Source organism: Camelina sativa, chromosome 2, assembly GCF_030686135.1.
Source record: "Camelina sativa cultivar CO46 ecotype springtype chromosome 2, ASM3068613v1".
Taxonomy (NCBI): Eukaryota; Viridiplantae; Streptophyta; class Magnoliopsida; order Brassicales; family Brassicaceae; genus Camelina; species Camelina sativa.
The window spans coordinates 2,240,701-2,261,083 of record NC_141881.1 but is presented as its reverse complement, the minus strand read 5'-3'; the positions used below and the strand labels follow the sequence as shown (position 1 = coordinate 2,261,083).

At 38.0% G+C, this 20,383-nt stretch overlaps 7 protein-coding genes across 14 annotated transcripts; 3 read left to right on the top strand and 4 right to left on the bottom strand.

Moving 5' to 3' along the window:
- Window positions 1–1,231: 1,231 nt before the first annotated feature.
- Window positions 1,232–3,198, top strand: LOC104715062 (putative cyclin-D6-1). Its single transcript, XM_010432517.3, has 6 exons — window positions 1,232–1,659; window positions 1,740–1,823; window positions 1,911–2,006; window positions 2,084–2,294; window positions 2,383–2,513; window positions 2,592–3,198. The coding sequence occupies exons 1-6, from the start codon at window positions 1,453–1,455 to the stop codon at window positions 2,781–2,783; spliced, it is 921 nt and encodes a 306-aa protein (XP_010430819.1). The 5' UTR covers window positions 1,232–1,452; the 3' UTR covers window positions 2,784–3,198.
- LOC104715052 (uncharacterized) lies at window positions 2,233–7,351 on the bottom strand. Of its 5 annotated transcripts, XR_015566090.1 has the most exons (7): window positions 7,110–7,335; window positions 6,231–6,736; window positions 4,863–6,114; window positions 4,620–4,766; window positions 3,854–4,510; window positions 2,743–3,012; window positions 2,233–2,488 (listed from the first exon to the last, which is right to left on the bottom strand). XR_015566090.1 is itself a non-coding variant. In XM_010432506.2 (5 exons), the coding sequence occupies exons 2-5, from the start codon at window positions 6,279–6,281 to the stop codon at window positions 3,915–3,917; spliced, it is 2,046 nt and encodes a 681-aa protein (XP_010430808.1). In that variant the 5' UTR covers window positions 6,282–6,736; window positions 7,110–7,351; the 3' UTR covers window positions 3,635–3,914. The 5 variants fall into 5 exon arrangements, 2 of the variants coding, with proteins under 2 accessions (XP_010430808.1, XP_010430813.1); XR_015566089.1 differs by lacking the exon at window positions 2,743–3,012; XR_015566091.1 differs by lacking the exon at window positions 2,743–3,012 and having other exon boundaries at window positions 6,887–7,306.
- Window positions 7,352–7,472: 121 nt separating this feature from the next.
- On the bottom strand, window positions 7,473–10,555 carry LOC104715048 (uncharacterized). 2 transcript variants are annotated; one of them, XR_015566097.1, is made up of 8 exons: window positions 10,347–10,480; window positions 9,787–9,894; window positions 9,077–9,694; window positions 8,821–8,965; window positions 8,216–8,686; window positions 8,043–8,117; window positions 7,864–7,958; window positions 7,473–7,773 (listed from the first exon to the last, which is right to left on the bottom strand). XR_015566097.1 is itself a non-coding variant. In XM_010432501.3 (8 exons), exons 1-8 carry the CDS (start codon window positions 10,354–10,356, stop codon window positions 7,695–7,697), a joined length of 1,536 nt encoding a protein of 511 aa, XP_010430803.1. In that variant the 5' UTR covers window positions 10,357–10,555; the 3' UTR covers window positions 7,473–7,694. The 2 variants fall into 2 exon arrangements, 1 of the variants encoding a protein (XP_010430803.1); XM_010432501.3 differs by having other exon boundaries at window positions 8,821–8,900; window positions 10,347–10,555.
- A 53-nt stretch (window positions 10,556–10,608) lies between these two features.
- Window positions 10,609–12,270, top strand: LOC104715034 (frataxin, mitochondrial). The gene is made up of 5 exons (XM_010432490.3): window positions 10,609–10,914; window positions 10,996–11,068; window positions 11,157–11,204; window positions 11,302–11,396; window positions 11,878–12,270. The coding sequence occupies exons 1-5, from the start codon at window positions 10,661–10,663 to the stop codon at window positions 12,005–12,007; spliced, it is 600 nt and encodes a 199-aa protein (XP_010430792.2). The 5' UTR covers window positions 10,609–10,660; the 3' UTR covers window positions 12,008–12,270.
- Window positions 12,271–12,284: 14 nt separating this feature from the next.
- On the top strand, window positions 12,285–16,537 carry LOC104715038 (G-type lectin S-receptor-like serine/threonine-protein kinase At4g03230). 3 transcript variants are annotated; one of them, XM_087465022.1, is made up of 9 exons: window positions 12,285–12,424; window positions 12,689–12,792; window positions 12,878–14,098; window positions 14,187–14,675; window positions 14,756–15,099; window positions 15,191–15,401; window positions 15,483–15,720; window positions 15,803–15,953; window positions 16,041–16,537. In XM_087465022.1, the coding sequence occupies exons 3-9, from the start codon at window positions 13,210–13,212 to the stop codon at window positions 16,293–16,295; spliced, it is 2,577 nt and encodes an 858-aa protein (XP_087321148.1). In that variant the 5' UTR covers window positions 12,285–12,424; window positions 12,689–12,792; window positions 12,878–13,209; the 3' UTR covers window positions 16,296–16,537. The 3 variants fall into 3 exon arrangements, with proteins under 3 accessions (XP_087321148.1, XP_019089127.2, XP_087321152.1); XM_019233582.2 differs by having other exon boundaries at window positions 12,689–14,098; XM_087465026.1 differs by lacking the exons at window positions 12,285–12,424; window positions 12,689–12,792 and having other exon boundaries at window positions 12,878–13,456; window positions 13,584–14,098.
- LOC104715043 (putative F-box/FBD/LRR-repeat protein At4g03220) lies at window positions 16,355–18,205 on the bottom strand. Its single transcript, XM_010432497.3, has 3 exons — window positions 17,150–18,205; window positions 16,875–17,060; window positions 16,355–16,792 (listed from the first exon to the last, which is right to left on the bottom strand). Exons 1-3 carry the CDS (start codon window positions 18,167–18,169, stop codon window positions 16,496–16,498), a joined length of 1,503 nt encoding a protein of 500 aa, XP_010430799.1. The 5' UTR covers window positions 18,170–18,205; the 3' UTR covers window positions 16,355–16,495.
- A 137-nt stretch (window positions 18,206–18,342) lies between these two features.
- LOC104715017 (xyloglucan endotransglucosylase/hydrolase protein 9) lies at window positions 18,343–20,043 on the bottom strand. Its single transcript, XM_087465111.1, has 4 exons — window positions 19,417–20,043; window positions 19,220–19,320; window positions 18,947–19,140; window positions 18,343–18,852 (listed from the first exon to the last, which is right to left on the bottom strand). The coding sequence occupies exons 1-4, from the start codon at window positions 19,589–19,591 to the stop codon at window positions 18,447–18,449; spliced, it is 876 nt and encodes a 291-aa protein (XP_087321237.1). The 5' UTR covers window positions 19,592–20,043; the 3' UTR covers window positions 18,343–18,446.
- Between the last annotated feature and the right edge of the window lie 340 nt (window positions 20,044–20,383).

Below are 20,383 nucleotides of genomic sequence, written 5' to 3'. Positions count from 1 at the left end.
AACCTAACAAAAGGTTAGTACAAAGACTTAAGGACAAGGAAAAAAACAAGCTGTCACAACCTAATTAACAATGTATGAGACTATATGACGATTAAAAAAAACAAAGACTTAGATTTCAAAAGTTAATCAATGTTTTTAACTGAGATTCTAAAGTGACGAATCTTTTAATGGGGTTTTTTATGAATAAAACTATACACCTACTATGTAGTATGTACATAAGCTCTATTAATGAGTAATGACAACGTCAAGCGGTAAAATGTTGTGAAGAAAGAAAAAATTACAAGTAAACTTACAATAGAACTTTAGGACATTAGATTAAGAATCATTCATTTGGAAGATATAAGGTTTGGTATTTACTAAATTCATAGAAAATAAGCTATGTGCATCATGTTCTAAACTATATATATATATATATAGATGATTTAAACTTTAATAAAATGTAGCTATATTTAAAATTGCTTTATAATTCTATAAATAACTAGGTCTCTGAAACTTCCACACCCACATGACTTTTAGAGGTGTATATTCAATCTGATGGATTTTAGTTTTTATGAGATTTTAAATAATTTTGATGATTTTAGGGAAGTTGATATGATTTATTGTAAAAAACTTTCAAATCCCATCTAAAACCATGAAATTTGGATTTCTGTATTTTTAACTAAAGAATCATCTCCCAAAATCCCTAAAAATTATTAAAGTTTAAACCCACAAACTGTTTTGAATAATAGTGGATTTTAAGATAAATTTTAAATTATTAGTTCAATAACCGTGGATTTTATGAAACTTTTTAAAATCATGATTCAATGACATAGGATTTTTAAATTTTACACGAATAACTTTAAACGTCAAGTTGAAAATACACCCCCAAAGTAACTTTTGAGATTTACAATTGTTTTATAACTCTAAATTACTAATATTCAATTTTCTTTTTGAAGTTTATGATTTATCATCATTAACTTATAAAAAAGCATATAAAACTTAAAAAATATATTTTTAAAACATTTTTTGTTTTCTAAAACTTGCATATGTAGTATATGGTTATAATGCAAACAGATAATATTAATACAGATAATTTTTGATAAGTTTTTTTAATCTATAATAAAACCTAGAAAGAAGAATCTACTTTAAGTTGAAAAAGATTTAAATTTATCTTTGTTAGAATCTACTAACTCTTATTAATGAGAAAAAAAATCGAATAATTATAAAGAGACCATAATCATAATAATATCATAAGTTAATTACCCGAAGTGATGATAATAAATAAATGAGTAAAATATCCCTCAAAAGACCAAAACCATCTCTCTCTCTCTGAGTCGCAATAAAGACAACTTCTCTCTTTTAATTGTCTCTCTGTCTCTCTCTGGTTCATCTTCTTCTTCTTCTTCTTCTTCTTCTAACACAATAAAGGAGGAAGCTTGAGAGACTCATCATCAAATCAAAATAGATTCAAAAATGGAGTTTCATCTTGAGCACCCGCTCTCACATTCTTCTCACCACAGTAACTCATCAAACGACGACGACACAGACGATGAAACTTTACCACACTCTTTGTTCCTCGTCGAGTTTCAACACATGCCTTCTTCTCATTACTTCCATACCCTCAAGTCCTCTGCTTTTCTTCTCTCTAATCGAAACCACTCCATTTCTTCAATCATTCAGGTTCTTTCTTCTCAAGATTCTAACTTTACTCTGTAATTTTCTGAAAAAAACTAAACTTTATTTGGAAAAATGAATCGCAGTATTCAAGAAAATTCGACGACCCATCTCTGACGTATCTTGCTGTGAATTATCTAGATAGGTTCTTGTCTAGTGAAGATATGCCGGTAAACAAAAAACAGTATCTTCCGACAGAATCTGTGTCATCTTAGAATTTGACTTAAACATGTTTCTTTATTATATGTTAAAAACAGCAACCAAAGCCCTGGATTCTCAAGCTTATCTCTCTTTCTTGTGTCTCTTTGTCTGCCAAAATGAGGAAGCCAGACATGTCTGTTTCTCATCTTCCGGTAACTTTTAAAAAGACTGAAGAATCTTTTACATTGTGAATGTTTTTTTTTTTGTGTCTCACTGTGAATTTTTTCAGGTGGAAGAAGGTGAGTTTTTTTATGCTCAGATGATAGAGAGAATGGAGAATGTCGTTTTAGGAGCTCTTAAATGGAGAATGCGCTCTGTTACTCCTTTCTCCTTTTTCGCCTTTTTCATCAGTCTCTTTGAGCTCAAAGAAGAAGATTCTTTAGTAACAAAACATTCCCTCAAATCTCAAGCCATTGATCTCACTTTCAATCTTCAACAAGGTATAAACTAAACTGACTGTTTTCTTCAGTCACAAATCACGTCTCTCATGAATGTGTCTAAAACTCTTGTTTGAAAAAAACAATGCAGATATAAGATTCCTCGAGTTTAAACCATCGGTGGTTGCAGGGGCAGCACTTCTCTTTGCTTCTTTCCAGCTCTGTCCTCTACAGTTTCCATGTTTCAGTAACAGAATCTGCCAATGCACATATGTAAATAAGGTAATTAAAGTTATTTACCGAAAGTAAAAAAAATGATCTCATGTCGATGCTGAGCGAGGCATTAAACATGTTTTGCAGGATGAGTTAATGGAGTGTTACAAAGCAATACAAGAGAGAGATCATATAGTTGAAGAAAACGAAGGAAGCAATGAGACAGCAGTAAATGTGCTTGATCAGCAATTCTCGAGCTGTGAAAGCGATAAGAGCATCACAATCATAGCTTCCTCACCTAAGAGGAGGAAGACTAGTAGTATTACTCGTCGATGTTAAGCTGAAAAAGGCGGTTTATGGTCAAACATAACCCCAGATGATTCAATATCACTTGGCTACTTAAAAAACGAACCACTTCTTCTGGTCCCCTATATGAAAACGACACTTGCTTCTTTCCTTTCTCCATCCTTCATCTTCTGCTTCATTCATAATAAGCCATGGGAAGACAAGAGAGAGTAGTGATGAATGATCAAAGACGAAATCTCGGGTTCCGTTCCATTTCTTGTTCCTTTGGACCACAAAACACACACAAAACTCAAAATAATCAAATCTGTAGTAGTTATCTATCTACCTGTCTACTACTTAATCTATATCATGTTCTGTATTTTACAGTTTTGGTTTGTTGGAGTAAAAAGTTGTTTCACTTGGGGTGGGGGTGAGAGGAATAATCAATAAATATTGTTCTTGTCTAGTATATATAACCTATGGTTTATGTTATATCAATCTATATATTGAATAATGGTGGTCACGAGTGAAAAATGTAGGATTCAATTTACTACACAGGAATAAGATTTTGTCTTATGAGACTTCGTTATCCGAGTTATATGGATCCAGTTGCCAGTATCTCTGTTGCAGGCACGCAGGCAGGCAATATGATACCCCCTCTGGACCACTTTTTTTTACAGTCTTTCAAATCATTCAATTGCTTTTGCTCCCCTACTGTGTAAATCAATCCCTCCCATATTACTACTAACCCATATAAGAACAAGTCAAGCCCATTAGTAGAAACAAATTCCAACATTAGAGATGACCATCCGGTTTACCCAAACCCAAAATTGTACCGAAAACCGATTGGACTTTCTGCTAGACATAACAACACGTTCAAGATTTTTTCTCAAAGAGACGACAGATTCACAAAAGTCTGTTTGCAATATATCTCAGACAGTGCTGTAAAGAATGTATAACATGGTTTCCAATTTCAGACATTTATTGAGAAGCTAAAAGAAAGAATCAAAAGCTTCTGATGTAAAATTGATAATGCACAACAACAACAAAACACAAAGCTGAAGATGATGACATAAAAGGGAAGAAGATATTATATATGTATATATAGCATCTTCATTGTTTACCTCAGCAAAGGAAATCGCAGCCAACGGAAGAGAACAACAGATCCATATACGGTCCAAGTGATCAGATAGGTCCGAGAGTTCCTTCACTTCGACTTCTTCGCATAGAGAGATCAGACCTCAGACTAGACAATCTATCGCCAGTAGCAACGTGATAATAACTCTCGTAAGCAGCTGGAGATACTTTGTGTCCCACAGGTGGTAGACGGCTGCTTCTCTCCTTTGACCTTTTTGGCAAAGCTGATGATTTACGAGCTGTGGAGGATCCAGGTTTGTGAGAACTGGATGCACCATGGCTACTCTTCCGGCTACTGTTTTTGAGCTCTGACCTGAGACCTCGGTCCAGCTGATGAGAGCTCGTACCGAGACGAGCATCTTTAGTGCCTTGTCTGTTATAGTATACCAAATTTGGAAGGAGCCCCAAAAGGTATTTTCTCAGCTGTTCATCACCAACATTCTTCTGTGCAGGGTTACCTTCCAAGCTTATAGCCTGAAGAGAACTGTAATTTGCAGCCAGCTGACCAAGACACTTGGTGGTTGAAAACTTATTAAAGCGTAAATCCAAGACCGTCAACTTCAAGAGGCGATGAAGACCCTCAATTTCGCTGATTTTGTTCCCAGCTAGGTATAGTTCCTTCAGAGAGGAACAAGAAGCCAGACCTAAGTCAACAAAGAGGAAAGAAAAGTGAAATACATTATACATCAAACATGGTTTTCATATAAAAGCAGATAAGTAGAGAATGTAGATGAGCAAAGGTCCAGGCCATACCATGACCAAGTCTCAGTATACGGTTGTAACTCAAATCTAATACTCGTAGCCGAGTGAGTTCACGTAGGCCCTCAATCACCGAGATGCTGTTCTTCGACAAATTCAATGCATGTAGTCCTCGAGGAAGAGCACCAGCGGTTATCCTAACTGGAAAATGTATTGAGATCAGTAAAATAGAAGCAACAAAATTATAAAAAAAATCAGTGTGTGAAGAAGATTAGCAAAAGGGGAAAATATAGCTACCTATTGCATTTCCTGAGAGATTGAGAACTCTCAGACCAACAAATGCACTGAGGAATGGTATCACAACCAGGCCATGACTAACTAGCTGGGCTGTGGTTGCAGATGCACTTAGAGAGGATATATACTTTTTCGCAGCTTCCATTCCAGGAGTTAACTTGATGGCATCTACTTTAGCAGATGCTGTTGCCGGCTCATTCAACACGACAGCTTCTCTTGGCAACTCATCGTCATACCCTGTTATCTCATCAGCTTCCTCAGACAAGTTTACATGCTGCAGGTCATTGACCCAATCCTCAATACGCTTGAACTTAGAATCCTTTACTGGATATTCTGCTTGCTGGTTTGATGTCTCTCCTTCAAGGAACTTCGTTAAATTTAGCTCATCTGTAGGTGGTACTATCCAATCTTTAGCCAAAGAAGAATAATCATATGCATCATCATATCCATCTTCCCTGAGATTTTCCTTGTTGTTGTCATCTCCAGATTTATGCATATCATAGTCCCGATCTTGCTCTTGCTCTTGCTTAACCTCTTCATCAGTCTCATGGACAGATTTATCTGTTTGGCGCATTTCTAGAGCTCGGAGGTCATCGGAGGATCTAGAGTGATGAGAAGAATATTTGAAAGCTGAAGATTTCTCTGACGCAGAGTCAGCAATATTAGGCATTGAGTTCGACCTCACCATCAAAGGTGAACCATGAGGTGTTTGGCTGTTTGAGTTGTCCATCTGCTCACCATATAAGGAGGTATCATCGAGCTGACGGCTGTCTTTATCAGTATGATGAAGATCTCCAACCGAGAAGATAGATCCATTGAGTGCTTGATTGGAACCCTGGTAAGCAGAAACTGAAGCTGGAGGAGCTTTCTCATGCAAATTAGGACTTCCTTCTACACGCTTGCTGCTCCCTGCCTCATGAGACTGTTGTTCAAGAGAATTCGGAGAAGTAATCCGATCAGTTCCATCATCTGTTCCATTCTCTGTGGCATCCCTCCCATCCAAGTATAGTTCATTTCCATGAGACTGACTCTTTTTTAGTTGCTGTACCTGCTGTGCCCCAATCTCATGCTCAAGAATGCCACTGGGCTTAATTTCCTCAGATTTCCAAACACGCTCAACAGCAGCAGAACCAGCAGCTGGCTTGCTGTTTTCACTAGCAGAAGCAATGTTTCTCCCAAATAAGATTGAGCTCAGTCCTTTCGATTTAGACCCATCTTCTCTGATCAGTCGTTCTGAAAACCCTTCAACAGATTTCTGCATCACCAGAACATAGGAACAGATTAGCTTTCTCTTATCGAACAAAGCAATCTTGTCCTGAGAATGTAATACAACCGTTCTAAAGACAAAAAGGCGACGATGCTACAACTTACCTTAGGTTTATGGCGGTTGATGTGAGCGTTGAAGCATGAAAACCTGACCATTGTGTCAAACTTAATAACATCGAACTACATCACCCGTTAAAACCAACACAAACAAAAAAAAAACCAAAACCAAACCACAAAAAAAACCGTTCTTTAATTTACAACCACAACTAGAACAAAAAAGATCAAGTTATGTTTTTTCTTTTTTTTATTTTTTTTGGCACAAATAAGAGAAGGTTGCTGTAAGCTTTTAGAGGTTCATGTGGGCGGGCGTAGTAACGTTAGCCGTAATCAAGGGTAAGACCCTCAGAAACACGACGGAGTCTCCAAATGATTGATGCTAGAGAAATCCTTGGAAGAGAGAGTGAAGTCACCACTTCAAGGCCACCCCACACCTGCGCAGAGGTGCGAGAAGCACACGTCTTTGCAGAAGCGGCCAGAGTGAAGAACAATTGTTTTCGAGCTTAAGAAAGCCCACTCCTTTTGAATTCCCCAATTAGAGTTACGTCACCCACCTGATGAAACAAAAAAAGATCAAATTTTTTTAACACAAAGCTAAGATCTTGCAATTCAGATTACAAAACACGATGTTGGAACAAAAAGGTTATAGAGCAAAGAAAAAGGAAAAACATATTATACATAAAGATCAACTTTTTAAGACATACCGACAAAAATCAAATCAACAACCGTTGCACGAAATTAAGGTCAACAAGTTCACAGAACAACAAGAAAATCCGCAATAACGAAACACGAACGAGTGATAAATATAGCATCAGATACGTAACCGTCGTCAGAACATACACACAGAATCGGAGAACAGTGGAATCGGGATAGATAGAGACAGACAGAGAGAGAGACGAAGAAGAAGAAGAAGAAAGAGATTCTCACCACAGAGGAAACGGATTGAGAGAGGATTGATTGATTGATTAAGCGAAAAGATTCAAAATCAGTTTTTGCAGAGAAACCAAAACAAAAAAAAAGTTATTATCTTCAAACTTTGAGGCAAAGCTACGCTAACCCTAAAAAGGAACCTTTTTTGGCCGAATCAAAAAATTGTAACACCCACAAAACTAGTCAACGGCTCTGATTTTTTCTCATGTGACGAAAAACTCCTAGTCACTCGTTTTTATTTTTTATTCTTAATAGTCCTTCTAAACCGGCTTATCAAAAAATATTTTGGGCCTAATTTGAGCTTTTTAAAATAATAAATGGGCCTTGCTTTTGTTTATTTTGTAATACACAAACTCGATCAATCCTGTCAAACAGGTAACGGCCATTAGATTACTGCTCAATGCTGGTCACGCTGTGTTCTCTCTTTGGGGACCATATATATTAGTTACCAAAATGAAGGGAGCTCTAACTTTTCTTTTACCAAATTACACCATGTAACTTTTTCTTTTCACATCCTAAACCGGTTTCATCATATATCTATACAAACCGGAATCTCCTAATCTTCGCTTTTGTACCTTAAACTCAATCCATAGAAGAGCTACTAGATTCGTCTGTCTCATCATCGTCCCCACTTAAACTAGAGGCCAATTCCACGCCAGACCTACAAAGATATAAAAGTAGGGTATATATAATAAGCCAATCTGATCTCTCTTTGGGACAACAAAAATGCATTTACAATGGTTTTACTAACCCATTTATCTGGCCTTCTCTTTCTAGAATCTCGCTGTATGATGATTTTGGTGCATAATCTTGCTGAAGATAGCCATCTTTCACTCGCTTTGTAACCTATTAACAAGTGTTTAAAAAAGTCAGACCAAGAACTTGGCAGAGCCTTCACACTTCGTTAAATAGTTTAACCATCAAACTCACCAGCGGTTCATCAGTCGAATGCAATTTCTCTCTATGTGTAATCGTTTGATTCCTCTCTCCGTGAAACTTTCCCGCCTTTAGAAAGAGATATCACACAAACACACAACTCATATTTCCATAAAAAGGGCATAAAAGGAGCCTAATAGACATGGAACTCTTAGAGAAATATTTACCATCACAGAAGATGGACCTCTATCTATAGAGTCAGGGGATCGGCTTCTACTCGGAGGCAACAGCTTTGAAGATTTAGTTAGATATCCGGTCTTGTGTCCACCGTTGAAAATCTTTTTATCGTAATTATGAGTTTGATTGGTTTTAATATTGTTTCCAGGAAGATTATCGAAGTTGGCAATCATATTGTTTCTCGAACCTTCAGCCCAACTTTTGGAGCTTATTCGACCCTTCTTGTTGTTAGTTACCGGGAGTTCTCGTGGTGAACCATTGAATGTCTCTTGAAAGGGTTTGTGGTTAGGGACAGTATTATAGAAACTGGGAGAAGGGGATTTCAGTCTTGGTTCCCCAAGACTCTTTCTGTCTCTTAGACCAGGCTCCATTCCAATCATTATGTTGTCATCATCCTCCTCCTCCTCCTCCGAATCTGGATCTGGCGAATGCATCTTCAGTTTACGAGTTAACTCATAGCTCTATAGAGAGATACAGAAAAGTATTAGAATACAATATTAATACCTCAGAGAATGTGAAGGCAGATTTATATTCTAGTTTCTTATCTCTATGGGTGTGTAATATATAAGAAGAAAGCTTCTAAAAGTTCACTTACAGGACCAGGATTAAAGCTCTTCCTCGTTCCAAGTAAATGTGGAGGGTGAGGCCGTCTTTGATTCCCAACATAGATTGGCTCTGACAAAACAGTTGATAGAAAAAGCAATCAAATCCGACTGGACATGGGTAAAGGCATTCACAATCTGACACACGAAGAAGATGATTTTAGCTTTTTCTGAAGCACTCACTCAATACTCATAACATCATTAACCAAAAGATCTAAGGTAAAGTTGAAAGATTTTATCATGACTCACCTTGAACTATAGCATTAGTTTGAGGCTCAAATGCACCAGGAGGAAGAGGATCAAATTGAATCCCCAGAGGTGGACCATCCTCTTGGTATTGTCTTCCTAATTGTCTCTTTACAGCTGTGATAGAAACATTCTCACTCGCTCTCTTCACTTTCAAGTATCCCGAAGGCTTCTTATACTCATAGCTTCTCATAACATGAGGATGCTGGATAACGTCATTATGCGTAACATATCTAGAACTTTCCACATCGCGGATTCCATCTTTGCTAGAGACAAGATTCTTGTGTAATGATGAGCTACGTTCAGAAGATGTACTATCTTCACCATCAGCATTTCCCATGTAAGATCCCCCATAAAGCCTTTGACTTTCAACTTCCCTAGGTTTCGTGTTCCAATAATCCGTTTGCTTAGTGCTACCACATGAATCCTGTCGAAGCCCGCTTCCACGATCCTGAAGAACAATGCTTGACCTATCTTGGCTCCCGATGTTGGTCCCATCTTCTTTCACAGAACGTTTGTCTTTTAACCTTCTATGACAGAACCAACCAGAAACTTGCTTCTCAGTTAATCCTATTTCCTCTGCCAACTTACCCTTCATTTCTTCCGTTGGATACTTATGCTCTGTAGAACAAAAAACAAATCACACACATGTAAAGCACATATATAAACCTTGGCATAAAGGAACATATGCAAATAACAAAGCCATAAATTACCATTGTAGAAATTCTCCAGCGTCATAACTTGGATAGGAGTCTTAAGCTTCCGTTTTTTGCTGTTTTCTGTAGACGCTTTATCCCCATCAGCGGGTGCCTCGCCTGAATCTGTCAAGAAAGAGCACATTTAAAAATGGTGAAACTTGGACACCTTCCTTTCTCTATCAAACAACCAAAGATATGTAACGCATGGACACAATTGAATAATGCTTTGTGTTTCCAGAAATGCTGTAAGTAGTTTGGCAATTGAGGTAACAAAATCTACACAAGTTTCACATAAAAAAGGGGTTTAATTTTCAGCAATTATGACCTTTCTTCTCTCATATCAGCCAAAATACACCTCTAAACCCAATCAAAACGAACGAAAGCTTCGAAATTTCTTAGCTTTGATAATATAAACACCATCATTTAAAAAAAAAAAAGGCTCAAACTTTCCAATGCCATGGGAGCTGCATTGTAATTTAACGAACTCGGGGATCATTTAAAAACTATTCTCTCACGTAAACTCGCAGGAAACAAGAAGAAAACAATTGAAAGAAGATGAAGAAACGAAATTATACCTGAGTTCATAAGTCAAATTGAGAATTCCCAGAGATTGAACAAAACCTAATCAACCCTTAAAAACCAGATTTTTATTTTCTTTCTTCAAAATTCTGATTTTCTCATTCGAGGAGAAGAAGAAGAAAAGAAAAACTCATCTTTGCAGACAAGTCTCTTTACAAAACCGGACTGATTTCAGTAAACCGGACTGATTCTGGTAAACCGGAACGAGAACGACTTGATACGGGTATGTAGAGTAAGAGAGGACGACAATTTGGGCCTTAATGGGCCTAAATTGGACAAGGAAAGAATAAGAAGAAGAGAGAGGCGTCGAATGTTTTTTTTTTTTTTTGTTGGGACGGAAGCAGCCATGGCTACAGCTTCAAGGTTTCTACGAAAATTGCCGAGGTTTCTCAAGCTTTCTCCAACCCTTCTCCGTAGCAATGGCGTAAGATTTTCAAGCAATCTGATTCAAGATTCCTTAAAGCCGTTGGATTCCTTCGGGCGAATAGGATCTCGAATCCGCAATGATTATTCAACTACAAGAAGCTTCTCCTCTTCTCAAGGTCCTGCTTCTGTCGATTACAGGTACTTTAAATTCCTCATTTTTTGAATCTGATTTCGCTAATTTCATGAAAATTTTTGTAACAAACGGGAAGAAGAAAACAGTTCGGTTTTGCAGGAGGATGAGTTTCACAAATTAGCTAACTTCACTATAAATGACCTTCTTGCGAAAATTGAGGTATTTAAAATAAAGCTGGAGCCTTTACTGTAAATGACCTTCTTGCTGTAGCTTATACTATGTGTATACTTACATGATTGTGGTTCAGGATTATGGTGATGATGTTCAGATTGATGGTTTCGACATTGACTATGGGGTAAAGATAAACTCTTTTTAAGCATTTAAGATCTTGTTCCTAGTTTTGAAGTCCATGTGTGCTTATTAAAGTCAGTTGTTTTGATGTTTTCCTATAGAATGAAGTTCTTACCCTTAAGCTTGGATCGTTAGGCACATATGTGCTGAATAAGCAAACTCCAAATCGACAAATCTGGATGTCTTCACCTGTGAGGTAAAGACTGATTCTTGCTTTTCCTCTTGAAAGTTGCTAACTTTAGATGTCTAAATGGAATTTGGCATCTGGATCATCATGTTCTGCTGTATCTTTGGTTATTGTATACTCATAATCTGTGGAGAAATGAAACCTTTTATGAATTTATATTATTTGTTTCTCTTGGCTTTTTGCTTGCACATCAATCTTTACCTCACAGGTGAAGATTGATTCTTGCTTTCCTCTTGAAAGCTGCTAACTTTAGATGTCTAAATGGAATTTCACATCTGGATCATCATGTTCTGCTGTATCTTCTGGTTATTGTATTTGTAATCTGTGGAGAAATGAAACTGTGTATGACTTTATATTGATGCTCTTGGCTTTGTGCAGCAACATCTTAGATTCACATTGATGTTCATCTTAGATTCACATTGATGTTCATCTTAGATTCACATTGATGTTTATCTTTATTCTTCCTTGTTTTTGTATTGTTTTGGTGCAGTGGGCCTTCTAGATTCGATTGGGACCGTGATGCTAATGCGTGGATTTACCGGCGAACTGAAGCAAAGTTGCATAAACTCCTGGAAGAGGAGTTAGAGAATCTCTGTGGTGAACCGATCCAACTCTCATAAAGAAGAAGGTTATACACAATATCTGTGAACGAAGGGATTTCATCTAGGAACTTGAAACTACTATAACCTCTATGTAACATCCAGAGGAATAAACAAACAAGGCACAGGACAAAGTTGTTTCAGTGTGAAACCCGATTAATGTTTGTGAATCTACTTTGAACAGTAATGTCTCATAGTGACCTGGTTACAACTCTCTTTGTTTAATCAGAGCTGAAGCTATCTTGTACGCGTTTTGAATCAATACATTTTTTTATCAAAGACAAGAGTCCTGTGTTTGTCAAAACTCCTCGAATCTCTCAAAAAGTTCCGGAAGAAAGTTGGCAGGGTCAATCTCCACTCTTTCAAAAGCACCAATAAGGGACAAAAGATTGACTTCTTCAGCACCATTGTCCCCTTTTTCCAATAATTCACCTTTAGGTACCTTCTTTGTCTTTACTGTAAAACAATACAAAAAAAAGTTGGATCCTTTTTAACTATTTATAGATCCATCGCCGAAAAAGTTGGCACACTGCGTGAATTGATCACATGTGTATCTACATACAGTGGCTAAGTGAGCTTAAAGTAGTAACTACTACTTTTATATGGCTTTTGGTTCAGATGCTCAAGTGAGACTTGTTCTGTTTTTTCTTGGAAACATCTTAAAACACATGATTAGCTGCGTTCCACATATTTACTTTTCAGGTGGGTCTTTCGTTGACGTTGAGGCAAACCTTTTTCTTTTCTTCTTTGGAGGCATTTTGGGTTCTTAAGAAGACATAATGGAGATACCAGATGAATAAGACATGGTCAGTACTGGTCAGAGGATGAGTTTTTCTGTCTACTTCTATCTGTTTTTGCTGCATGTTTGTCGATTAGATTGCTTTGTTGCAGTTCAAGACTTCACAACATTGTTCAAAGGTTCAACATTGATCAATGACAGCCACGGAGACACTCTTGTTTCAGCTGGTCAGAGATTCGAGCTTGGGTTCTTCACTCCTAATGGAAGCTCCAATGAAAGAAGGTACTTAGGAATTTGGTTCTACGATTTACATCCACTGACTGTTGTCTGGGTTGCAAATCGTGAATCTCCGGTTCTTGGCCATTCCGGCATTTTCACTATCTCTAAAGATGGAAATCTTGAAGTTACTGATTCAAAGGGAAGAGTGTATTGGGACACCAATGTTCAACCTTCCCCAGTCTCTGTTCAAAGAACGGTAAAGCTGATGGATAATGGTAATCTTGTGTTGATGAGAGATGGAGATGAAGCAAATGTGGTTTGGCAAAGTTTTCAGAATCCTACCGATACGTTTCTCCCAGGGATGAGCATGGATGAAAACATGACTTTATCATCATGGAGGAGCTTCAACGATCCATCACCTGGAAATTTCACCTTTGAGATGGATCAAGAAGAAGACAAGCAGTTCATCATTTGGAAAAGATCAATGAGATACTGGAAATCAGGAATTTCAGGTAAATTCATAGGATCCGACGAGATGCCTTATGCAATTTCTTACTTTCTTTCCAATTTCACAGAGACTGTGACTGTGCACAATGCCTCTGTGCCTCCTCTCTTTACATCTTTGTATACCAATACAAGGTTTACCATGAGCTCCACTGGTCAAGCTCAGTACTTCAGCTTAGACGGAGGAAAGTTCTGGGCACAGATTTGGGCTGAGCCTAGAGATGAATGTATTGTCTACAATGCTTGTGGAAATTTCGGTAGCTGTAACAGCAAGAACGAGGAAATGTGCAAGTGTTTGCCAGGTTTTAGGCCTAATTTCCTTGAGAAATGGGTCAAGGGAGATTTTTCTGGTGGATGTTCCAGAGAGTCAAGGATATGTGGTAAAGAAGGTGTTATGGTGGGAGACATGTTCTTGAATCTGAGTGTGGTTGAAGTAGGAAGTCCTGATTCACAATTCGATGCACATAATGAAAAAGAATGCAGAGCAGAGTGTTTGAACAATTGTCAATGCCAAGCTTACTCATATGAGGAAGTTGATACACTTCAAAGCAATACCAAGTGCTGGATTTGGTTGGAAGATCTCAACAACCTCAAGGAAGGCTATTTAGGTAGCCGCAACGTATTCATTCGCGTCGCAGTTCCCGATATAGGTAAACAATCTCTATTGTTTTCAAAACATATGAAAATGCTTTTCAAAATGCATTAGGATATATAACTGTTGATGGTTAAATTCTGCAGAGTCGACCAGTAGAGATTGTGTGACCTGTGGCACAAATATTATTCCTTATCCTTTGAGCACGGCTCCTGAATGTGGCGACAGTAGCTACCTTAGTTTCAACTGCAATATGTCGACTGGTCAAGTCATTTTCAAAGGATCTAACAGCTCATACAATGTTACAAGTATTAATCCGGATACTCACAGATTCTTAATCAAAATAAAAGATGCAGTAGTAAACTGCAGTACTACTGAAAATCATATGGGGAGAATATCAGAGTTAAAGCTATCTTCGCCTTTTCATCTCACGGGGAAGTGCAATGCAGACATGGTTACTGGTGGAACTGAACTTGAGATTCGTTGGGATCCTCCGCTTGAGCCAACTTGTTCTTTATCTAAAGACTGTAAAGACTGGCCTAATTCATCTTGCAGTAAATCTGGAGACGGGAAGAAGCGGTGCTTCTGCAATCATGATTTTAAGTGGGATGGATTCAGTCTAAACTGCACGCAAGGTAAAGTTATGACGACAAAACTCATTTCAAAATTGTAGTGGAAAGATGTATCAGTTTTTTAAATGAAGGCTCTCATGTAGAACGAGCTCGTGGAAGAGACGGGGAAGCTAAAACACCGGTGGTTTTGATCGTTGTGGTGACTTTTACAAGTGCAGCCATTCTGGTTGTTCTGTCAAGCACTGCTTCTTATGTGTACTTACAAAGAAGAAAAGTAAACAAGGAACTAGGAAGCATACCAAGAGGAGTTCATTTATGTGATAGTGAGAGACATATCAAAGATTTGATTGAATCGGGAAGGTTCAAACAAGATGATAGTCAAGGCATAGATGTTCCTTCTTTTGAGCTCGAGACCATTCTATTTGCAACATCCAACTTCTCAAATGCAAACAAGCTAGGCCAAGGAGGGTTTGGACCGGTTTATAAGGTTGAAATGTGTTTTTCATCTTTTGATCTGATTTTAATTTTAGTCTCTTTAGTAGTAGATACTTAATATATTTGTGGCTTGTGTGACTCAGGGCATGTTTCCTGGAGATCAAGAGATTGCCGTGAAGAGGCTATCTCGCTGCTCCGGTCAAGGACTGGAGGAATTCAAGAATGAAGTGGTTTTGATTGCCAAGCTCCAACACCGGAATCTTGTTCGACTTCTTGGTTACTGTGTTGCTGGAGAAGAAAAACTGTTACTGTATGAATACATGCCACACAAGAGCTTAGACTTCTTCATTTTTGGTAAGCAGATAGCCTTTTTGTCTCTTCTTTAATAACTTATTCTTCAGTTCAGTTCTTAATACAAAAGATCTTCTTGGTCAGACCGGAAGCAGTGCCAGCGATTAGATTGGAAAATGCGGTATAATATCATTTTAGGAATCGCCCGGGGACTTCTTTATCTACATCAAGACTCTAGACTGAGAATCATCCACAGGGATCTGAAAACAAGCAACATTCTGTTAGATGAGGACATGAATCCCAAGATTTCTGACTTTGGTTTGGCTAGAATATTTGGAGGCAGTGAAACTTCAGCCAATACTAATCGAGTTGTTAGAACCTAGTAAGTTCTTAACACGTCAATTAGCCTTGACAGTCCATTCTTTGGCATTTATTTAAAACTTTTTGGTGTCTTTGTATCGCAGTGGATACATGTCTCCAGAGTATGCTCTAGAAGGTCTCTTCTCATTCAAATCAGACGTATTTAGTTTCGGCGTGGTTGTGATTGAAACTATCAGCGGGAAGCGTAACACCGGGTTTTATGAACCTGAGAAATCTTTAAGCCTTCTAGGCCATGTGAGAGATCTGATCTGAGGTTTATAACTTGTTATGCACATTACTTGTTTAAAAACTTGACCGAGAAACACATATATAATTGTGCAGGCGTGGGATCTCTGGAAAGCAGAAAGAGGGATTGAGTTATTGGATCATGCTTTACAAGAAACATGCCAAACCGAGGAATTCCTAAAGTGCTTGAACGTAGGACTGCTTTGTGTACAAGAAGATCCTAGTGATCGTCCTACAATGTCAAATGTTGTTTTCATGCTCGGAAGCAGCGAAGCTGCTACTCTTCCAAATCCAAGACCACCGGCTTTTGTCCTTAGACGTTGCCCTTCATCAAGCAAAGCTTCTTCATAAATCAAGCCAGAAACTTGCTCTGAAAATGAGCTGACCATAACTCTTGAAGATGGAAGATAATAATAGCTCTAAACATTCATTTGAGCCAGTAGCTACTTTTTTTTTTGTATTTCTTGTCAATAAGCATAAGATTTCAATAGAAAAAAAAAACTGTAATAGCTAATGAACTGAGTCCTGAAACATAGATTATGCAGAAACTGTCATTGGAATGAGATTTTGGCTTTAGAAGAAGCCATGGAGAATCCCGTTAGCTGTGACCTTAACATTTGTCTCCGGAGAGAGTCTCTACAGAGGTAACTAGATCGAAGAGTCATCTTGATCAAAGCCTTTCCATGTCTCAACAGAAACATTGCGAGGCTCATTTCGTTCTCACACTCTAAGAATCCGTGAATCTCCACAAATTCCAAGTGGTTCAAGAAAGATTCCAATTCATAGGTTTGAGACTCCCAGTACTGAATCTCTGAGTTAGACCTATCCCACAAATCCTTATTCCATTGCTGAAAACATAAGCAACATCAGAGACAATTCTGTTTAAAACCGAGATAGACTAAAGGAAGCTTTCTTTCTTTCAATACCTACCCTTCTTTCACTTGTTTGGTCATTAATGATTTTGAGGATAAGTATATTTAGCAGTGGACAGCTCTTGAACAGACATGACAGTGTTTGAACATTGTGTCTGTTGAAATGCGTTTGCAGTTCCAAGGATCTCATGTTGTGAAACGGTAGAAGATGATTCTTTAATAGTCCCTTCTTGCTTGACAAAATCTGTCACAACAGTAGTAAAAATGTGAAGCAAAAGAGCAAACTGCAGAAGAAAAAGGTGTAAGTATGTGCAAGTGTGTATTTATATATACCTCTACGGATTGGTTTCCAAGTTGTAGTTTATAGGAATTACAGAGACCTGACAAGAGAGTAAATAAGCTCTGTGTCTGTGAATTGAGATGTTGATGAAGCCAAAACACTTTAACGAAAGCTTTTCTCAGACAAACCAACTTGTCCAAGAAATGAAAACTAGTAGTGACTGCGTTTAAATTCCAAAGGAAAGTTTTGAGATTCGGTGTGTTGATCTTCACAAAGCTCTTTTCTGAGTATGTTAGGAAGCAATTCACAACCTTTAGTTTCTGAAGCTTACTACACGAAACCTCTAAGCCCTCAAGCTGTAAAGAGTTCTTTAGAGAAAACTCTTGGAGAAGACGGCAACTAACCTTAAGTTCCTTGAGTCCAAAGCAACTTTCAAGGGTTAGTTTCTCTAAAAGAGGAAAGCTTGGATCAGTGAAGAAATCTGAGAGACGAGGTTGGTTGTCTAGAATCAAAAGAGATAAAGAGAGTGAAGTAAGTTTTTGAAACCCTCCAAGGATTGATGATGATGTAGGTAATCTAAAACCAGGGTAAGCTGATTTCAGACTCAAAGCTCTTAAATCTTGAGAGGTCACAATCCAACGAGGGAAGTTAAAGTAGTCCTTTGTAGTGACTTCAATGTCAAGATCTTGAACCTGATGAGTAACAGCTAAACGAATCAAGGAATTGAGACTTGTGAATGTGACGGTAGCACGAAAACGAAGTGATCTAAGATTGTTATTGGAATCACGGTGGTTACGAAGAGATAGCACTTTGTAAATGGAGTTAGAAGAGAAAGATTTTGGTTTGCCAAGGTCGCTAATGGTGGTGAAATCAAGATCAGGCAATGAGAGGAAGAGAGATCTCCATCTTTTCGAAAGTGAGCTTGTCTTCGCTGCGGATATAAGAGGAAGCAGAAGCAGAATCTGATGAAGGAGAGAATCAGGAAGGTCACTGATTCTATCTACTTTGATAATCTCTTGTACATTTGCTTCTTCTCTCTTCTTCTTCCTCCGCTTCACAGATCTTGTCTCCATTGTTAAAAAGAGTGTTTCTTAATCAAAGCTTTTGCATTTTTGTTTATGGTTCGTAATTAGGGTTTGAAACATTCAAAACAAACCAAACCCTTAATATCGTAACTATAACGATAAGTGCGTAGAGTTAGTTTCCACAAATCTCGCAAGTTCTGTTAAAAAGACCAAATTAAAGATTCATCGAAATCAATAGAAAATTGATTATTTATACATAACAACAGAATCATCAAAGAGCCACAACATGTTCGTTCTCTTGATCCAAATTTCTTACTAGACTAAACTACAAATGACGATGGTGTTGGCACTCAAGAGGAGTAACAGGAAACCTAGTAGCATCATAACAATAATCATAAATCATATGATTAGCTCGAACCCAAATAAGCTGATGATTCTGATGAAGGCTTAGCTCAGACACAGTTGGCTCATCCCACCAAAACTTCTGGTCTCCGTTACACTTGCTTAGATCAGAAGTCATCGGAATCTCACAAGCATCGATTTGGAATTCTTTGTAAGAAGCAACGAAAGGAGCGTGACTCCAATCAGTTTTGACAAGTCCTCCTTGAGTAGCCCAATCATCTGCATTCCAAATCGAGCTGTATACTCCCATTGCTTGGTCTTTAGCAAATGGGATACCTTTATCTTCAAGATTCTTGTGGACTCTGATTGGAGTTTCATCTACCATGAATCTGTTTTCGCAATTAAACAAAAGGGGTCATTAGTACGGATGCTTAATCTCATTATTGATAAGAAAGGTAGAGACTTTGTTTTAAAAGAACTTACACAACACTGCGTTTACTCCAGAGGATTGAGTAAGTGTGAAACTCGGTGGTGGGATCGAACCAAAGACCGAGTCTTTGTTCTCTGTTTCCTACTCCATTCACGTATACGTTGGTCTGGACTAGATAAGGCTCACCGGTGGAGTTCCCCAAAAACTCGAAGTCGAATTCGTTGTGGTTAGGACCATCGGAAGACATCTGAAAAACATTGTAAAAACAGTTCAAGATTTGAGACATAATAAAACAATCATCTAGGTTCAATAAAAACAGAGCATACGTAGAAAGCAGTGACGGTTCCTGCTGAGTCACCCTCGACGAGCTTGATCTGGATAGAGACTTTACCAAACAAGTATTTGTTTCTAGATTCAAACCCAGCTCCTGAAAAAAGCAATCAAACATCATCAATCTTGAATCTTGATGAACCCACAAAACAAAACAGAGCAAAAAAACAGAGATGGGTTTGTTTATACGTACCAGAGAAATTGTCAAGCTTGAGTTTTGTGACTTCGCCTTCGTTGACACAATGATCCATAGCCCAGCTTGAGCGGTAAAGCTCCTCGAACTTAGCTGCTGAAACAGCTTCACCACAAAAGAGAACCCACACCATCATCATTATCATCACACACTTAAACCAATCCATACCCACCATTTTAAAAATTTTATCCTATTCTCTCTCTCTCTTAATTAAAAACTTCAGTCTACAGTCTATCACACACACTTACAAGACGCAATGAAGGAGACAAGAGAGAGAGGTAAGGCTTTATAAAGGCGGGGAGGGTGAGTGAGTTGAGTGTGAGTGAGCTGGCAGACAGTGGAGAGAGAGGCCACGTTGGATTCGACGTGTGATTCAGGACAGTAATAAGTGGACAAAAAAACCCATCTTCGTAAAGATAGAAAAAATATCACTCAAAACAAGAGAGATAAAAGAGTTGGGAAATGTAGCCGTTACTGTGGTGAGAGGCATCACTAACTCAGTGGGGCTCCACTTTTGTACTACACAGAGGACAAGAATTTATGCTTCTCTGTCTAAATAAAAAACTCTCTTTGAGCACAAAAATAGAGACTTTATTGCTTTTTCTAGAGAGAGAGAGATAAGTGAATAGTATAATTTGATTCTTTGGGGGGTGTAATAATGTAGAAGAAAAGAGAAGAAGAGAGATGGGACCATTTTACAGCTAAGATGTTTTCATTGCATTCGATTGGATCCAGCTATACATTTGGCTCCTTTGGTGTCAGAGAGAGGCTCACATTTTAAAAATCTTTACTTCTTCTCTCTCATACAAAAAAAAAGATATTGATTGGTACACAGTCTTTATCTCTCTCTCTCTCTCTCCTCACTTTTTGGGGGAATTCAATTTTTTGTTTTTGTGTTGCAGACATGGATTAGATATGGCAGATGTGACGTCAATTGTGTAACACACAATAAAAAATATCTTTGCGT

What these genes read in the sequence shown, in the direction of transcription:
- LOC104715034 (XM_010432490.3), top strand. Translation starts at nt 10,661, where the DNA reads ATGTTTTTTTTTTTTTTTGTTGGGACGGAAGCAGCCATGGCTACAGCT. An exon ending in CCTGCTTCTGTCGATTACAG is followed by an intron (nt 10,915 to 10,995) that starts GTACTTTAAATT and finishes AGAAGAAAACAG; the next exon opens with TTCGGTTTTGCAGGAGGATG. An exon ending in GTTTCGACATTGACTATGGG is followed by an intron (nt 11,205 to 11,301) that starts GTAAAGATAAAC and finishes GTTTTCCTATAG; the next exon opens with AATGAAGTTCTTACCCTTAA.
- LOC104715017 (XM_087465111.1), bottom strand. Translation starts at nt 19,591, where the DNA reads ATGGTGGGTATGGATTGGTTTAAGTGTGTGATGATAATGATGATGGTG. An exon ending in GAACCGTCACTGCTTTCTAC is followed by an intron (nt 19,141 to 19,219) that starts GTATGCTCTGTT and finishes AATGTTTTTCAG; the next exon opens with ATGTCTTCCGATGGTCCTAA. An exon ending in TGGAGTAAACGCAGTGTTGT is followed by an intron (nt 18,853 to 18,946) that starts GTAAGTTCTTTT and finishes TTGCGAAAACAG; the next exon opens with ATTCATGGTAGATGAAACTC.
- LOC104715043 (XM_010432497.3), bottom strand. Translation starts at nt 18,169, where the DNA reads ATGGAGACAAGATCTGTGAAGCGGAGGAAGAAGAAGAGAGAAGAAGCA. An exon ending in TTGGAAACCAATCCGTAGAG is followed by an intron (nt 17,061 to 17,149) that starts GTATATATAAAT and finishes CTGTTGTGACAG; the next exon opens with ATTTTGTCAAGCAAGAAGGG. An exon ending in ACCAAACAAGTGAAAGAAGG is followed by an intron (nt 16,793 to 16,874) that starts GTAGGTATTGAA and finishes TTATGTTTTCAG; the next exon opens with CAATGGAATAAGGATTTGTG.
- LOC104715062 (XM_010432517.3), top strand. Translation starts at nt 1,453, where the DNA reads ATGGAGTTTCATCTTGAGCACCCGCTCTCACATTCTTCTCACCACAGT. An exon ending in TGTCTGTTTCTCATCTTCCG is followed by an intron (nt 2,007 to 2,083) that starts GTAACTTTTAAA and finishes GAATTTTTTCAG; the next exon opens with GTGGAAGAAGGTGAGTTTTT. An exon ending in AATGCACATATGTAAATAAG is followed by an intron (nt 2,514 to 2,591) that starts GTAATTAAAGTT and finishes CATGTTTTGCAG; the next exon opens with GATGAGTTAATGGAGTGTTA.
- LOC104715052 (XM_010432506.2), bottom strand. Translation starts at nt 6,281, where the DNA reads ATGGTCAGGTTTTCATGCTTCAACGCTCACATCAACCGCCATAAACCT. An exon ending in TCTCTCAGGAAATGCAATAG is followed by an intron (nt 4,767 to 4,862) that starts GTAGCTATATTT and finishes TACATTTTCCAG; the next exon opens with TTAGGATAACCGCTGGTGCT. An exon ending in TATACTGAGACTTGGTCATG is followed by an intron (nt 4,511 to 4,619) that starts GTATGGCCTGGA and finishes TTGTTGACTTAG; the next exon opens with GTCTGGCTTCTTGTTCCTCT.
- LOC104715038 (XM_019233582.2), top strand. Translation starts at nt 12,790, where the DNA reads ATGGTCAGTACTGGTCAGAGGATGAGTTTTTCTGTCTACTTCTATCTG. An exon ending in GGTTTGGACCGGTTTATAAG is followed by an intron (nt 15,100 to 15,190) that starts GTTGAAATGTGT and finishes TGTGTGACTCAG; the next exon opens with GGCATGTTTCCTGGAGATCA. An exon ending in CTTTAAGCCTTCTAGGCCAT is followed by an intron (nt 15,954 to 16,040) that starts GTGAGAGATCTG and finishes ATAATTGTGCAG; the next exon opens with GCGTGGGATCTCTGGAAAGC.
- LOC104715048 (XM_010432501.3), bottom strand. An exon ending in GAGGTCCATCTTCTGTGATG is followed by an intron (nt 8,118 to 8,215) that starts GTAAATATTTCT and finishes CTCTTTCTAAAG; the next exon opens with GCGGGAAAGTTTCACGGAGA. An exon ending in ATTCGACTGATGAACCGCTG is followed by an intron (nt 7,959 to 8,042) that starts GTGAGTTTGATG and finishes ACTTGTTAATAG; the next exon opens with GTTACAAAGCGAGTGAAAGA.